Genomic DNA, 17,714 nt, shown 5'->3' with positions numbered 1-17,714 from the left:
CATCCACTCCCCAAGTCTGCTCAGCCCCCAACACAGGTCAGACGTGGTGCCGAGCATGAGGGTTCAGCAGAGGGTCCTTTTATCTTCCTAGAACGGTGCTTCAGTCCCTAATGCGACTCACTCGCCTCCCACCTCCCAGAGGGTGGGCACCGCTCACCCCTGCCCGTGTCCTCGGCTGAGGCGGCACTGGGACAGAAACAGGCAAATGACCCCAGAGCACAGGCACAATCCCACCCTACACTCAGATCACCAGGGTTGGAAAGAACTGGAGAAAGTTCTAGACAATCCTACAGCAGCCCCCACTACGCTGTCTTCTGTCCCCACAGGTGGACCGCCTGAGGGTCCCAGAAGCACCTTGGGGTGCCATAAGAGTCAGGGCCTGGCTGCAGGCGGGCTGTGAGCAGAGAGGCGTCCACAGCAAAGGCTACTCCGTGCCCTCGGTCGGTCATCTCCCAGCCACCCTGCACCGGGAAGGCCCTTTCTCATTTTGCAGACGGGAAGTTAAGTTAAACTGCCCCAAGGTACTTTAGACCCCTTGCTCTGCTGTCCCGCCTGGAGCCCTAACTCCCCTGACCCAGCCCCTTTGCCGTCCACCCCACACCAGCCCAGTCAGGAGATCCTCTGCAGGTTTCCTGCCCCCCTTCTGCCCTAACACCCAACTGAAGCCTGGACGGGCAGAGTCAGGCCAGTGAGGGCCAGCACAGGGAAGGGGCACTGTCAAAGCAAAGAGATTCCTGAATGCAACTCAGTTCTTGGAAGTCACTTTTTCCTTCTCTCTCCCCAGGTGCCCGCCCTCTTCGCGTCCTGCCAGGAGTTTGTACCTCGTGAAAACCCTGAGAGGAGGGAGCCGCCTCCCAGCCGTGGGCCTGCAGCTGACGTGGCCTCGAGGCTGGCCACCAGCAGGAGGACGAGGGGGCCAAATCGCCTGGGCCCCTCCTGGCCGGAGGGACAAGCCTCCACCAGGATGTCTTTGGGGGCTTTCTGGGTGAGGGGGCTGGAGACGAAGCGGAGCGGACCCCCTCAACAGGCGCCTGGGGCTCCCCTCTGTTATTTGGCCCCAGGGGTGCACAGACCCTGCAGGGCCTCCATCCCAGCCCCTGCCCCCCCCCCCCCCAGCAGCCCCGCCATACCCTCCCTCCTTCCTGCAGACAGGAGGTGCTGCCCTGGGTACCTGTGCAGGTAAGGGCAGAAGGGTCTGACCCAGGTTACTCAGAGTGCGTGGCAAGGCCAGGTGTTCCGGACCCCAGAGCCTGTGCCCTCCCCGGTCATGACCTCTTGGGGCTGAAAACAGGAGCAGGAACCCAGGAGACTGTCAACATCAGAGGACACCTGAGCTGGAAGGACGAGAGAGCGACCCAGCCTGTCCTCAGGCGAGGACTTGGAGGCCCAGAGAGGGTGGGGGCCCCGACCTCACACAGCAGGTTGGTGAGAGGGCTGGGACATGCCTGCCACTGCCTCCCAAACCCAGGAGACAGTGCCCCTCCCCTCCAAATGGCCAGCCCTTCCCTCAGCTCCCTCCCCCTCCTCCCTCCCTGGCACTAAGGGAGAGAACTTCCCCAGGGTCTGGCCCTGATTACCACTGGATAGAAATGAATTTCAAAATAAATTTCTGGATGAATCATGGCAGCAGGAAACCAAAAACTGCCTGTGTCTGCTGGAGGCTTCTGTCCCGTCTCACCTGTCAAGCGGCTTCCTGCTGTCTCCTTTTTTAAATCCTGGAAATAACTCATTGCTAATGGTTCATTTGGAACAAATGCTATGCGGCTGCAACACTGGGCCACCCAACCAGTTAGAGCTGCACTGAAGGCTGTCTGGTAATTATGACCAGTCACCCAGTACTAGGCACCTTCTGCAGTTGTTCAAGTTCGTTCTCTTTCCAGACAGTAATGAACTGAGTGACAGAGCATCGCCATCAAGAAGAGGCTCCATCTGTACACTAAGCCCTCATGCAATGTCTGAGATCAGCTAGGAGAGACGCCAGGCTGCTCAAGAAGTTGTCTGCTTGGTAGCGCGGGTTACACTGTTACAAGGTTACATTACTGCAAATGTCACTAGGGACACCGCTTGGGATAACACAGTACTTAGCACATGGAATGTCCCTGGTTCGATAACATCTTGCTGAACTGAAGGAAGAAATCAGGGAGGGTAGGAGGGAGGGAAGGAGGAAGAAAGGAAGGGAGAGTGAATGGATAGACAGCTGGATGGTGGGTAAAGGATGGATGGATAGATGGATGAGTGTGTGTATGGATGAGTGGGTGGTTGGATGGATGGATGGATGGATGATGACGGATGGCTGGAAAGATGGGTAACTGTGAGGATAGATCCTAGATCCCCACAGGTACACTCATTCATTCATTCCACAAACATTTATTGAGCACCTATTATGCACCAAACCCATTCCAGACCCTGGGGATTCAGTGGTAATCAAGAAAGACACAGTCTCCCTCTTCCTGGAGTTCACAGCCTGGAACTGGAAGGGGAACAAAAAGTCAGGCTCCATTTCCACAGAAGGAACGCAGAAGGCAGTTCCCCTTTTGCATAAGCCAGTGCATTTCAACCTTGGCCGAATATGTCTGCATTTGTGTCGTGAGCTCAGTCGTAATAAAAGGCAGTGTGGTGCATCAGAAGGAGCCTGCACTCTGGAGCCTGATCGGGTTAAATCAATGCGTTGGTGCTTACCTGCTGTGTAACATGGGCAAGTCAGTTCACTTCTCTTGGTCTGTTTCTTCACCTATACAATGGAAGTAACTGTCCCCATTTGCAGTGCCGTTATGGAAATTGAATGAGAGAATGTAATGCTTTCAATAAGTGGTAGCTCCTATGAATGTGCCTCTACTGGCAGCTTTATCCTCCCTCTTGAGTACTGCAAACATAGGGGTGTTTACCTATAGGACCCATCCTGTCCCTTGAACCACTGCTCCCTTCCTGGAGGAGGGGTCTTTCCAGTGCTCCCTATGGCCCCGTGAACCTACCTAGGCAGCTCACAGACGTTCTGTCCAAGGCCCAGGCCCCACTGCAGCCATCCAACCCCCTCTCGATGTGCTGTTGAAGCTGCCAGGCTGCCCTGGGCTATCAGAGGGGCAAGGAGCAAACCCCACTGCCGTTTATCTCCCCACCGCTCGTTTCCCTCTTTGGTCCTCCTGCCAAAGTTGTAAAGAATCATGGAATTCCCTCCGAAGGTTGAGAAATTAAAAGACACGACAGTGTAAAAAGGAAAGAATGTAAACCTGTCTAATCAGACTGACTTTTCACACGGTCCAAAGGGAACCCCCCCGCTCCCAAAGTTAAACCTTCCTTCCCCAACCATCTTCCTTGTCTTCAGAGGCAGCACATCCACCTGCAAACTTCTGCCCGTGACCCCCATCACCTCTCAGGGTCACAACGGACTTGGCACCAGCCACCCCCCTCAGGATGCCCAACCCCCAGGGCCCACAGGCCTCTCAGCTCCAGGCAACTCACCTTCCCAGGCCAAGTACAAGCCATCTTCCTGAGGCTGACCCCACTGGGCCAGCATGACCCCGAGCTAGCCCTGGCCCAGAGCCATTGGCAAACCATTGTGACTGGTCGGGGGGAAAAAAGGCAGAGAAATCGAGAGTAGACAGAAACGTTTGTGACAGCTTGACAAAGAGATTTTATTGTTTATTGTTTATGTTTATGTTTTATTGTTTATTGTTAAATCTTAAAACAATGATTTTTAAATGAGCCTGTCTTTTGAATGACTACCTTTTTATTTCATTTTCTAACAGTTTACTGTATTTTCCAAAGGTATTGCTCTGACAGATTGGGAAGTTTTTGAAACCGTTCTTCCCCATAGATCATTTGAGAAGCGCCGATCTGAACGTGTGAGAAAAAAGAGGGTCTGTTTTCCTGAGGGTCTTGCTGCCGCAGCCCCGCACCGCCACGCGGGGACTCGGGGTCTCTCATCCTCACACAGAACCAGGTTCCTTTCTGTCGGCCCATTCCTCTCTCCCAACCCTAAACTCCGCAGCTCAGGGACCTCCTGGGAATAGAAACCAGCTTATTCGAGACTCCCTCTTAGCTCTTAGCAGTTGATCCCCTCAGCCTCAGCACCCACACAGAACCTTCATGATGGCTGTGTAAGAGGCCCCAGGGAAGTCAGAGGAGCACGAAGGCCAGGCTGTCAGGGACAGAGGCCAGGAGGGGTCTGTCCCACCTGCAGAGAGTCTGGGCCGGGCCCCCACCACTTACGTCTCTCTTGTCTTCAGCAGAAGGAAAGCAGACAGTTTGTTTACAAATAGAAGACAATGTTGGTGCAGCTGGCAGCCTCCGGGTGGGGCGGGGGATTGGGGGTGGTAGGTAGCAGGCGGGATTAGTCACAGGAAGCCTGCGGTGTATTCCGGGTCACGAGATCCGAGTCCAGACAAGCGGCACAGAAGGGTTTCGCTGGCTGTGCCCGTCGGTCAACGTGTCGGCCCCTAGGGGTACTCATGCTGAAGCCGGTGGCCACGGCCCTGACTGGCCAAGACTCAGGCAGCCCAATCCTTCCAATAAATGGCCTCGTACAAAATAACAGTGTCTTCTGCAGCCGCTGAGCACCTGCCGTATGCCGGGCTCTGACCAAACGTAGGGCGCAGGTGTAGCTCCCTTGAAACACAAGGGAAACCAGGGCTCAGAGAAGAGATGTGTTCTGACCAAAATCACAGGACATTTAAGTGTTAGTGCTGAGACTGGGACCTTGAGCTCCAGCAGCAAAATCTGGCATATTTTTAGCCGAAAGGCCCATCTCGCAAGCACAGAAAAGCCGGCCCAGAGCACGGAGGTCCTGGCTGCTACGTCAGCCAGCTGACCGAGCAGCAGCTAGACAAATATTTCTTGAGCTGCTAGGACATACCAGGCCCTGGGCCGGACTCCTGGGGTCCAGCCAGGCAGAACACAAAGTCCTGTTTCTAGAAGCAAAAGTGAACCGCCTCAGATCATCTGGCCCGGGGGAGGATATTTGAGCCAAGGCTGAGGGAGCAGTGAGTGAGCTGCAGGAGTATTTTGGTGAAAGAATACTGCAGGCAGTGGGACACCCTGCTCCCTGGCCCAGAGGCAACACCAACCCCCAGTCCAGCCCCAGCCTCCTACACGTTCTTCAGGCTCATCCCAGGGTCACCTCCCCGTGGAAGCCTTCCCAGATTCACCCCTCCCCAGCCTGGGTCCGACACTCCTCTGGGCTCCCACAGCCCTGGTTCTGCCCCTGGTGACACTCGTGTTAGCCTTTGAGTCCTCGTCATCCCGGGAGCAGCGTGGGGACGGGGGCTGTGTCTGCAGCACCGTTTCAGAGCCTGGCACAGAGAACCCAGGGTGCGAGTCACCGGGCACCCTTCACTGGATGGTGAGCTCCTAGCGGTCAGCTTGGATTCTTTGAGATCGCTTCCTCCGAGCCTAGAACAGGACCCAGCCCAGAGCAGGAGTTCTGAGAGTATTTGTTAAATAAATGAACTCGAAGTCCCGGTGCGTGTGGACGGGCATCTCACGTGGTTCTCCCAACACGCCTGTGTGCCAGGGAGTCTTGTGAATTGTCTTACTGCGCAGCCCTGAGCTGGGGGGAGTATTTGGTAAATTTCTTAAGTAGCTAGAGAAAGTACCCTCACTGGGCAGCTGGACGAAGTTTCATGAAGCGGCCACAGCCGTGCAGCCGCTGCCCAGATCAGAAAACACAGACCGGCACCTGCGCTCTGAGGCCTCTGCCCGCCCCCCGCAAGCACCACATCCCTCCTGAAAGCAGCACATCCTTCTCCCGCAGGCACAGATGGCCCTGCCCGGGCGGGACCTTCTCAAAGGCGGCACACACGACACATCTCCTCTGTCCGGCTGCCCCGCGCAGCAGTCCCGCGCCCAGGATCCACCCACGCTATGTGCCACGCGAGGCCGTGTCACTGCTGAGCAGCTCTCCCTCGCGCTCGGGTCGGCCGCTCGCTGTTGGAGACACCTAAGTGGTTTCCAGTGGGTGCCCGACGTGCGCGTTTTTGCTGGGTGTCCACCCGGGAGTGGGAGTGCTGAGTCGCCGGCCAGCAGATGCTGCCAGACGGTGTGACCCAAACTTTGGCTCAAAGCGCCAGAACCCGCTTGCCCCAGCGGCGCCCCACGAGCTCCGGCTGCCGCAGCACTTGGAACACCTGGCGTATTTCAGGACTTCCTTCTGGTGGGTGCTGAATGACTGAGCGTGTGGTTCAATCTGCGCTTCCCCACGGACTGAGAAAGCCGAGCACCTCTTCAGGTTTCCCGATCCTGAGTATCCTCTTTCCTGAGGTGTCTCTTTAAAGCCTTTTCCCCGTTTGTATGTTTTATCTGCCTTTTTCTTAATGGTTTGCAGTTGTTCTTTATCGTAGATTCAGATATTTTTGTCCATTGTACGTACTGCGAACCCCTCCGTTTTCAGCTCGCTGGTTCCTCTTCTTACCGGTAGCCTTTGATGGGCTGACATCCTTAATTCTACTACAGCCCAACTTACAATGCTGTCTTTATGAGTAGGACTCAACGCACGTGTCCTGGTGCAGAAACCTCTGCCTTCCCCCCGCCCACCCGAGCCCTGAAGATGGTGTTCTACGTTATCCTCCAAAAGGCTTTCTGTTCTGACCTCCACATTCGGATCTGCGGTCCATCATAGACTGAGCTGGGGTGTGCGGAGAGCCGGGGGCGACGCTCACTTTCCCAAAGACACGCACCTGAACGGGAAAGTGCACGCTTCCCCTGCAGAGGCACCTTCCTCCCCCATCAGCGCAGGGACTCGGGGGCTGCTCTGGATGTCCCACCCTCTCGGTCTGGCTGCCTGTCCGGGTGCCAACACCTCCCCGGCTCGATTACGCCCCTTTATCACAGGGATGAAACCGTCAGTGAGTCCCTCCAGCGTAGCTCTGTTTTTGCAAGATCGCCATGACTGTTCTCGGTTCTTCACATTTCCATGCACCTTTGACAACCCCCGTCGATTTTTCCCAAAGAAGGAACCACTGGGGTTTTATTGGCAGTTATTTTCCTTCAGCCCTTCACAGAGGTCGCTCCCGTTTCTCCCGGTTTCTGTCACTCTCGTCGAGGAAGGGGACAGCACCGCACAGGTTGGACAGCCCAGACCCAGGGAGACGGCCCTCGGGCTGTACTGCCCACGTGCCGCGGAGCTGACTCGGCACAAACCGGCTTCCGGGGCGCCTAAAGCCGCCCGGGGCTGCTCTTCCAATTCAGGCAGTTCTCTGCGCCCAAGTCAGACTAAACTGGTGTAGGTGGATCCCTGCGGGAAATGACGCCAAGGGAAGGCTCCCCGTCGGGAGCTCAAACGGTGGGGTCATCGTGAGCCCCTGGTGCACCCAGAATGCGCACGTTTAACAAGCAGGTACCGGCATCCCACCAGCCTCTCATCCCGCCCTCCCGAGACTCCCACGGGGGAGGCCAGTGCCCCATTTTACAGATGAAGAGGCTGAGGCGCAGGCTGGTGAGTGAGTTTCCCGAACGCATACTCAGTGGCTGAGCTGAGAGCCCAGGCGGGTCTGCCTGGCTCCCTCATCTGAGACCCCAGCAGTGACTCCCCCAACCTGTCCCTACCGCCCCAATCCAGGTCCCAACAGGTGTCCTCCGGGCAGGCGACGGGAGGCGTGTCGCTGGGGGCAGGGAGCCACTGCAGGGCTGGAGGAAGGTGCTGAGCCAGACGCCCGTCCAGCTCGTCCAGCTCTGCTCTCCCAACCCCTAGGTCCTGCCGGCCATGGGAGGCACACGACAGCCTCCCCCAGGGGTCTGGCCCCTGAGATGCACCCAGCACAGGCTGCAGTGCCTCCTTCCCTCTGTGCCAGCCGGGAGCGGGGCCAGGACACAGACAGGGGCCTGCGCAGACAGAGGCCGTCAGCAACCGTGAGCACAGCCGAGGGCCCGGAAGAGGGAGCCTGGGATGTGCCGTGGCAGACGCAGGCCGGCAGCACCCGCTCCCTCGTCCACGATGTTTGCTGTGTCCACTCTCTGTCCCGCCCGGTCCTCGTGCTGAGCACACCCAGCCAGCAAGGTCCTTCAAGCTTCGTGCTGCGAGGCTGACCCCAGCACCCAACGTCACGTGAGACCGGGGACTGGCCGGTAGGGCGGGGTGCGGGACGCAACTTGATAGAGGAGTCGTGGCGACGCTGACAGGGCTAGACTGCTGACCAGCCCTGGGGTTGGGGAGTAGACACCCGGCGGACCCCAGGCTTCTGAGCAGGATCAAGACAGGGACGATGTCACCTATAGGAGCCGCCGTGGGCCTCGCCTCCTCTCAGAGGCCCGGGGCTCCCGGAGGCCCCTGCTCTGTGCTGCCGAAGTGGCACAAGCCCCCACCCCCCGGGGCTCGGCCCTGCTGCCCCCTCTCCCAGGTCACGGCCCCGCACCCCTTCCCTCACCCTTTCCTGTCTCTGCCGGACTGTCACCTGCCATCATGCCCCGTGAAGCGGTTCCTTGGAGGTTCCCATCGACTTAGCACTCGAACCTGTGAGATCACTGGGCGGCTCACGTGCCCACGTACCTGGGTCTGTCCCTCTGTCAGGGGCAGGTGCAGAGCCGCCTGGCCGATGGACACACCCGTGCTCTTTGGGGGCCCCCCACACAGGGGGAGCGAGGAGGGTGGCTGGCTTCGGCTCCCCACGGTGAGGGACATCTTTGGGGGGCCATCATCACAGACCACCACTGGGGAGAAAGCAAGCAGCCCCCGGCATCAGTCCCCTGGGAATCATCACTCAGCATTTTCCCATGTGTCCTTCCCGATTTTCTCTGAGCGCGCACGGTTTCAGGAAGGGACCCCTGCTCTCTGTGACTCGCTATTGTGAAAGCTCAGGGCGTCCAGGGCATTTCCATGACACTCAGCACAGGGCCCTGCATGGCTGCGAGGATACCGCCCCCCCCCCCCAAACCCCGCCCATCGGACACTAAAGCAGCAGCTGCGGCCTCTTTCCCCGGTGGGACGCTCAGGCAGTTCCCACGGTTGGTTACATACGACCACAGGGAGCATCCTCTGGTTCCATCTCCACGCTCGCCCTTCCTCATCAAGACCCTGGGCTGAGCTCACTCCCCAGGAGCCTCCGGCGCGATCAGCTTGTCCTCTTCGGGTAGCCGACAGTCACGGTCGCAGGCAGAGGTGGCCAGGCAGAGCGCGGAGGCCGGGGAGCAGCACAGACTCTGAAGCAGACCCGGGACCCTGGGGGCCTGCGCCCCTCAGCCCCATGGCTCCCTTCTCGGCTTCCGTGTCCCAGAGCCGCAGGGACCCCCATTCAGCCCCCTCGCTGGCCCTGCCGGCTCCACACTGCAGTCCCACCTCAGATCCACGTCTACACCCCTCTGATGGCCCCCAAGCTCCACCCTCTGCACACACTCCCTGCTGGTTTCATCCCCTCCCACTACCCCAGGCACCATCTGGGGTCGAGAATAGTGTCTTCCCCACCCAAGACGTCCCTGCGGGAATCCCTGTAAGCCGTGAGGTCACGCTGCAAGGGGGAGCAAAGGGTGCAGACGGCAGGAAGCTGCTCACCAGCTGACCTTGAGATGGGCGATGGTCCTGGGCTGTCGGATGGGCCCAATGGCACCAGAGGGTCCCTCAGTGTGGATGAGGGAGGGTCACCAGCAGAGGACGTGACTGCGGAAATGGGGCAGGGGATGTGACAGGGCTGGCTCTGAAGATGAGGAGGGACCACAAGCCAAGGAGTGCGGGCGCCTCTAGGAGGTAGAAAAGGTGAGAAGTGGATTCGCCCTGGAGCCTCCAGATGGGGTGTGGCCCTGACCACACCTGACTTTAGTCCGTGAGACCCGATGATAATTGGGGTTGTATAAGCCGCCATTTCTGTGCTAGTTTGTTACAGCAGCAAAAGGAAACTAACGTACCATCTCCATCTCTACCTGGGTGGTCCAAAGGACAGCTCCAGCCCAGATCCCGCTCGAGTCCAGACACATGAACCCAACTGCCCCCAGTGTCTCCACGGGGATGTCACCCCAAACTCAGCAATCCAAGAATGAATTCACCACCCACCCACCGTGCCACCCCTTTTGCATCCTGAGTGACGGACACTGAGTCAAACACCGTGACTGGAAGCCACCCGAGGTGGGCTTTGATGCTGGGGGGCACGTGTCAAACGCCTCTGCTCCGGTTCGCCGGTGAGACCCTCCTCGCGGGGCCCAACCGCCCGGGCTGCGGTTTCCAGGCTGAGACGGGTTCCTGCTCACGAGAGCAGTGCAGCGGACAGGGAAGGCCTGGCTCTGCCTCTTTCCACGGAAATCGCCCTCAGCACGGCCACCCCTGGGGGGTTGCTTCCCCGCCCAGCCCAGAGCACAGGAGGTACAAAAGGGCCCTTGCTTCCAGCTGGGCCTGCTGGACGGCACTGCTCACACACAGCTCCCGAGGGACCCAGCACGACTCCAGCGAGACTACTTTCTGGCCTAACTCCTTGCCCTACCTGGTCCTGATGCTCCGGGATCCCCGCCTCGGGATCCACTTCTGGGGGACCTAGCCCCCTGCTTCGCACAGGCTGGGTGCAGAGGTAGCCACCGCCCGCCTGGTGTTTCCCGAGCGTCACTTGTGCAGGGTGGCCCAGCGGTCAGCGGCTGCGGCCCTCAGCTGTCCTGCCCGTCGGGAAAGGCCAGTGGGCATCCATCGAGGGACACGGGCGCGCCTCCCTGCCTCCTCGGGCTCCCCTTTCACGGGAGGCACCGCTGCTCGGGACTGTGGAGCAATCCCAACCCCAAAGGCTAGAGTCCCATCTACGATTGCTTGCGCTTCTTTGGTTCCTCTAGGAGAGGTACAGTCCCAATCTCAGGCTTACCTGTATTCTGCTTTCCAGTCTCCATGGAAACCCCAAACGTCACCTGCCGTGTGCTCAGGAGAGGAGCGCCTGACTGGGCCCCCTCCCAGCGGCCAGCCGCCAGCCCTTCATGGCTTCACGGGATGGGGTGTGGGGCTGGCCAGCCAACGCCTGATCTGGGAAAGGGAAGGGCCCAGAGGAGACGGGCAGCCCGAGGTCTCAGAAGAAGCTACTGGCTTGGAGAGGGGCTCTTCCCCCACTTTACAGGTAGGCGAGCAGGCTGAGGCTCAGGGAGGGGAAGGGACTTGCCCCAAACCCCACAGACCAGTCTCAGGACCCTGGCAAACATGACTGTGTTGTGGGCACATCGGCTGAGGCTCACAGCCAGCACTTTACGTTACAGCCACTGTCTGGGTCACCAAAACCACATGGCCACAGTCGGGGCTGGCGGACCCCAAGGCCCTGAGGGGCTGAGACAGGCTTCCCTTCCACCCAGCCCCCCTGGGGCCTCCGAGTGTCCGCCTGCACAAACAGGTGACATGCAGCGGCCTTTGGGTGCATCAGGCGTCCCTCTGGCTGGGGAGTAGCTGGGGAGGGGGTTCTGCGGCTGCCACCCTCACCAGCCCAACAGTAGCCTACGGCCACAGGCAGGGCCGGCAGCCCTCACCCGCCCTTGCAGCCCCTAGCCACTGGCTACTAACAGCCTAAGTGCCTGGAACGTCACCTTCCTGCCTCTCGCAGCCCAATCCGGCTCTGTGGCGAGTTCAGTGCTGGTGGTGGACAGTGCTTAGAGGGGTTGGCTGGCCCCAGGCCGGGCAGGGGAAGCTGGCATGCTCACAGGCCTTTCAGTCCTGCCAGGCCGTCGGCTGACCCCTTGACCGGGCACCAGGGGGGCTTCGAGGGCAGCTCCGTCAGCCGATCTAAGGAGAGGCCAGCCGGTACCGAGGCCCCCAGCTTCCCGGCTGCAGCCAGGCCTTCAGTAAGCCGGGACAGGGGGATGGGCTGCCCTGCTAACCAAGCCACATTTTTCATTTGGAGCCAGAGGGAGCTTGAGTTGGGGTGTTCACGTGTGTCAGGAAACGGCTCCCAGCACTCCCAGCTGGGCCTCTGCTGGAGCCTCGGACGGGTGGGTGCTGGGGAGGGGTGGCGCCAAGGGGAAGAGCAATGCAGCACTTGGCCTGCTTCCCCAGGCAGAGCCCTCGCTCCGCTGCTTGCAGGGACCCCCGGCAGAGGGAGGGAACTGCCCGATCCAGGCAGGGGCTGCAGAGCCCGAGGTTAAATCAGGCTAAGGGGGCGCTGGGCATTGTGGGTCCCTGGCCGAGGCCCGGCTGAGAGGGCTCTGCTTTGCTTTTAGTGGCATCAAGTTCTCATGGTTAAAAAGGCAGTTTAAGAAACGGGGAATTCCAGCAAAGTCGTTTCCTGGGGCGTTGAGGGTTTAGGAGAAATTCCTTTCGCTTCACCCCCCTGCTGTTGAAAGTCGGGGGACTGACCCGTCTGGAGCTCTGTGACACCCTCCTTCGGCTCCTGGACGTCCCTCTGAGTGCCATCTCCTCGTAAAGTACCCACTAGAGCAGGGAGCCCTCTCTCTTTTCACGTCCCGCGTGCACTCCAGCCAGACAGCCCTGGGTTCCAGCTCTGGTGCTGCCATTGACTGTATGGCCTTAAGCAAGTGTCTCAACCTCTCTGTTGTCTCTGACTTCTCATCAGTACAAAGAGAGGGACGATGAGGACACCCTTCTCTGGGGGTTGAGGATGAGCGGCCAGCTTCCTGCACCTCCCCTGCATCAGCTCCACCTCACCCCGTGACCCCAGCCCGCCCACCCTGCTGCCTCTCCAGGGCCACAGAGGAGGCCATGGGGGGGTCTCTAGCCACCCCAAGTCTCAAAAGCCGAGGCTGCAGCACTGCCAGCTAACCCCTCACCCGGGACATCCACCCACAACCTACATCTTACTGGGCAGGAGAAGAGTCCCCTGCCCCTGGCCAGTCGGCACGTGGCCCTGCTGCCTTTCTGCTCGGGACCCTCCACCTGAGCCCACACCCTGCACCTCTCGGGTTCACATTCCCACGTGACTGAGTCTGTTGCTTCCAGCTGGTTCCCTGGGGTCTGATCCTCTGGCCTGGTCCCATCAGCTGTGGGTGGGCAGGGGTGATATTGTGATTTATAGTAAGAAATATATCACATGTACCTTCACCAGGCGTGGAGAGATTGAGCCTCAGGTGGAGGGAGAGACTGGGTCTGCACTGGGTGGACCATGTGAGCCTCTCTCACAGCCGGCATTCACATTCCCATTTTACAGATGGGAAATCGAGGCTCCCTAACCTGCCCGAGGTCACACAGCTAAGAGGTGCACCCCACATTCAAACCCAGGTCTGTTTGGGCTGGTTTTATTGTTTTCTCAGCTTGGCTGAGAAAACCAGCTTGGCTGTCTCTTCCTGCCCCGCACCCGTCCCCACTGACTCTACCGGAACGGTGCATCCAGCCCACGATGCCCGGTGTGGGGTAAAAAGCAGAGAAGCCCCAGTGGGCAAACGCCTCGCAGCCCTCAGCTGGATAAACCACCTGAATGGGGAGGGCCTTTGTAGACTAAGAGTCACTGGACTGCTAGCCACCCAAGGCGGAAGGCTACTGGTTGTGAAGGCCAAGTGGATTAATACGCTTTCAGTTAACCTCCCTGCCGGTCCTGAGCCATCGGGCCTTCCTGGAGTCCGACCCACTGCAGCAACTGACACCATACCAACCACCCAGCCGAGCTCCTGCGTGGGGCCCGGCCGGCGACCCCGAAAACCCATCCACTCCTCCCCCCTTAGTTGCATCCTTGAAGCCTGATAGACAAGGAAACAGCCACTGCCACTGCGGCTCAGGGTGGGGCGGGGACAAGGAGATCAGTGGTTTCTGCCTGTGAAACAGCAAGACGTGGATGCTGCCCCATCTTGATTCTGGAGGAAGTTAGAGGGTAGCGATTTCCACACTGGGACCATTCGCGTCCATACCACTTCTGTGAAGTTGGCCCCATCCCCGAACCAACCAAATCATCTACTTAACATTTTGTATTATATACTGACTTGCTTCTTACGAAAACGGATTCATTTTGAAAACACACTTCACCACTGACCATGGGAGACCAGCACCACCTGCCCTAAATGGTGAGAAATAAACACCCAGATTAAACCTCTGCTCGGCCCCTCGGCTCAAGGGCCCCCCCAGGAAAGAGCCACCTGGGAGGGGGGGGTCCCAGGTTTGAATCTCGATTCTGGCAGCTGCTGTGTGATTTGGGGCAAGTCACCCAACCTCTCTGAGCCTCAATTTGCTTTCTGTGGCACCAGGTCACTGACACCCTATGGGTGGTGAGGTTTAACTATAACAGATATAAACCGTCAAGTGCAACAGGACTCGGGGGACGGCCGTGGCTGTCCTGTCCGCCTCCTGTCTGGACGAGAGCAATCTCTTTGCAGGCAGCCCAGCCTCGCTGGGTCCAGGACTTCCCAAAAGTCCTGTCACCCCCACTGGACCGAGGGCTCCGTCCGGGGTGAGTTGGGTGGCTCCAAGCAGCTATGGTAACCGTATCCTGAGTGGAGGCCCACTGTTCACCCACTTCTAATGCACTTTCCTGTGAGCTGCCTCTTCCCCTAACCACAGAGCCCCCAAGAAAAACGACCCCAGGAAGGGGCCAGCCGGAAACGGGCAGGGAGGAGGTTAAAGGGTGCTCTCACCTCTCCGTGCCGGGGCTCTCCCTGCAGCAGCCCTGGGCCTCCATGGTGACCCTTGGTGGGCAGTCATCCCAGAAGCAGAGCCCAGAGGGACGAAGCACAGCCTCAGCTCCCGATCCCCTTCGAGGTGACAGCGCTCTTTAATGGGGAGACAGGGGTAGGGGTCACCTCTGGGTGGGACAGGAAGGTGGCTGCCTAGGGGAGCACACCCCCCACCGGCCAGGGACACAGAACAGGGTGGAGGACGGAGAGAGGCTGGACAGCACCTGGAAGATGTGCCACGTGACCTGAGGTCACTCCCCTGCCCGCAGGAACCCCCCAGGACCCTCGCCTCTGGGTCTCACTCCACCACCAGCACTGACTCGGCCCATGGCCTCTAAACGCACCAGCCACCAGGCTAACAGCCACCCAGTCCTCGGGATACCGGGAGGTCACCTCCTGCCCTGCTAACCCCGACCAGCCCCGGCTGGTGGCAGGCCAGTCACTACGGTAACCACTCTGTTCCCCTTGGTGCACCTCCTCCGAGGCAGACGGGGTGAGCCAGGCTCTGGGGACGGGCGAGAGCTGCAGGGCCACGCACCTATGAGTCCACAGGGCTCCCTGGGTCCTTGTAGGAAATGGGACTTCAGGCCGGGCCACCTGGACACAGGCCGCTTGTGGGCCCTGACGCCACCTGGCCTGCGGCTAGACCGCGTGGGCCTGGTCTAGTCCACCTCACAGCCACCTGTGCGGCGCTCACGAGAGCCCACTTCCCACAAGACGCTCAGGCTCAGGGCCATCACCTGGCGTGTCCTCGGGGCAGGCCGCAGCCAGGCCACCGTGCTCAGCCATCACCTGGCCTGTGCGCCCAGACGTGTGGCACAGCTGCGATGCTATAGCGTGTGTGACGCCCAACGTCACGGTGACCTTTGGGCAGAGGGCACGGCGGTCCTGGGGGCTGGTAAGAAATGGCTCCCGGAACCCAGAAGTTGGATCTGGGCGACACGGCCCAGCGCAGCCATTTCGGCAACGCTGGGTGGCACACGGGGGAACTGCAGGCGTGGCGCCCCACTCAGCGCAGCTCTCAGCCGGGCAGCCCCCATCGGCACAGGCAGAGACCACGCCGCCAGCTGGGGCAGGTGTCCCCGGGGCAACAGGGAGGGCTGAGGTCATCTCCCTGACCCCAAACAGGACGCGGGGCTTTTCAGGACAAGATGTCCGTCCCGGGACCTGGGGGCAGGGGCGCAGCTCATTTGCCTGAGGGCCACCCCGCCTGCCCCAGGACAGGCGGCTCTGGATGGGGTTTTGAGTCCAGATCCTGCAGACCCAGGCTACGGTGGCCGCAGTGCATCACCCTCGTACCGGAAAATGAGAGCGGGGGCTCGCCGGCTCGGGCAGACGGGCTGCCTGGGGGGCACACCCTGCACGTGGGGCAGGCCTGGGGCAGCCCCAGGGCTCACCCGTAGGGATGCTTCCCTTCCAAGAGGAGAAGGGGGGAGGATCCCGACACAGGGAGGCCAGGGGGCTCGTCCCGGGCAGCAAGCGATAGCAGCCTCGGCTCAGCGGCTTCAAGAGTGGAGGCACCTCGGCTCTGGGAATAACAGCTCAGAGACTCTGGGAACCTGGGTTCCGCCCAGCTTTGGCTCTGCCCCCTTGCCTTCCTACACCAGGAGGGGTCTCCACAGGCAGGAAACCGCCCCCGGGAGCCCCAGTGGTCCCCCACCCACCTCACTGGTCAGAACGGCTCCATCTGGGACTTCCCTGGCGGTGCAGTGGTTAAGACTCCGAGCTTCCACTGCAGGGGTGCAGGTTCCATTCCTGGTCTAAGAGCCCGCATGCCGCACAGTGCGGCAAGAAAAAAAGAAAAGGGTGGCTCCACCTGCACAGGCCAAGCCAAGCACGGCTGGAGCGGCGCCACTGCAGCCACTCAGGCCCTCCAGGAGGTCCTCGCGGGGCCTCACGCAAGGGAGAGGCTGGGCGGGTGGTAGGCAGGCACAGCCCATGTGCCCACCCGGCCAACTCTGCCCATTCCTGGAGGCTGGCCAGGCGCCTGCTGGCCTGTCCTTGACCTCGACCTGGCACCGGGGGCTCCCAGCTGACCAGGGCCTCCCGAGCGCAGGGCCCTATGCCCCGCGGCAGCCCCAGTCCCAGCCACGCTGCACGGAGCGGAAGGGAGCGGGTTCCTTCTCATCACTCACGAATGAACGGAGAATGCCGCACGAGGAACGCTCCACAAGGAGAAGGCCACCGGATACGTTCCACAGAAAATCAAGGGGCGGAACAGCGTCACTGACACGGCCTTTTGTGTAGAACTACAAACACAATTTTACATAGAAGCACATCGGGATCTGGGGATTATTTTTGTTTTCCTGGAACGAGAATTAACGGTACCTGTGGGGAGAAGATCTACGGCAGGAGGCGGCGGCCAACCCCAGGACGGCTAGTGGTTGGCGGGGACGGCCACCCTGCTGGAGAAGGGCCAGTTCAAGCACTTCCTGCACCTCCTGAGCCACGAGACACCACGAGACTGTCACTCTCTCTTCCTGATGTAAAGATGCTGAACACATTTAAGGGCGACCACACTTACAACAAACCCAGCACTGGGACGGGGCGGGGGGAGGTGTGAGTGACTGTAGCTTCAGTGGGGCGTGAGCGAGGAGGAAGGAAAACACCTTGAACGCCACCAGGGCAGAAGCGCAGCGCTCGGGGGAGCTGGGAGCTGCCCTCAGGCTCGGCCTCCCTGCCCCAGGCCTCCCGCAGGCGGAGCAGCTCACAGAGGCTGCTTGCTCTTCTTGGTGGTGGCCGGCCGCAGCTCCCCAGGCCCGTGGGCGAACGGGCAGCGGTCGGAAGGCAGAACACAACCGTCAGGGTGATGAGCGAAAAACCAACAGATGCGGGTTTTGAACGTTTCCGAAGACTGCCTCCGCTTTGCTTCTGGTTCCTTTTCCTTCCGAGGCCTCTCTTCCCTCCAGTCGCGGATGCGAACTCGCCCGTTCACAACTGGGGTTGGGAACAAAGAGAAAAGACACAGCCGAGGAGTGAACTGCGAGCTGGGCAGGTGGCCGGGCTCTGTGGGGACAGCTGTCCAGGGCCGGGGAGCGGCCAAAGAAGACGCAGCCCCCGCAGGCCCGGCGGCTGGGGGGGAGAGGTGCGGGGATCCCGGGGCTGTGGCCCCAGCCCCCCACCCGCCCGTGGCCTGCAGTCCCACCTACACACACGGGAGCACGAGGGAGGGGCCGAGGGGAGCAAGGACCGGGTGCAGGCGCCTGGGGCTGGGAGCCGTC

At 60.2% G+C, this 17,714-nt stretch overlaps 1 protein-coding gene across 1 annotated transcript in view; it reads right to left on the bottom strand.

Moving 5' to 3' along the window:
• Window positions 1–9,015: 9,015 nt before the first annotated feature.
• TRMT44 (tRNA methyltransferase 44 homolog) overlaps window positions 9,016–17,714 on the bottom strand; it is a 31,788-nt gene continuing 23,089 nt past the window's right edge. Inside the window, exons 11-18 of the mRNA XM_065877289.1 lie at window positions 17,205–17,430; window positions 15,891–16,021; window positions 15,191–15,425; window positions 14,838–14,998; window positions 11,581–11,662; window positions 10,764–10,876; window positions 10,398–10,516; window positions 9,016–9,129 (exon numbers count right to left, since the gene is read on the bottom strand). Coding sequence (XP_065733361.1) covers window positions 9,016–9,129; window positions 10,398–10,516; window positions 10,764–10,876; window positions 11,581–11,662; window positions 14,838–14,998; window positions 15,191–15,425; window positions 15,891–16,021; window positions 17,205–17,430 — 1,181 coding nt within the window. The remainder of the gene's footprint in view (window positions 9,130–10,397; window positions 10,517–10,763; window positions 10,877–11,580; window positions 11,663–14,837; window positions 14,999–15,190; window positions 15,426–15,890; window positions 16,022–17,204; window positions 17,431–17,714) is intronic.

The sequence above is a fragment of the Phocoena phocoena genome, chromosome 5 (genome assembly GCF_963924675.1).
Source record: "Phocoena phocoena chromosome 5, mPhoPho1.1, whole genome shotgun sequence".
In the NCBI taxonomy this organism is placed as follows: Eukaryota; Metazoa; Chordata; class Mammalia; order Artiodactyla; family Phocoenidae; genus Phocoena; species Phocoena phocoena.
The sequence above is the reverse complement of the archived record's forward strand: the minus strand, read 5'-3'. Positions and strand labels throughout refer to the sequence as shown.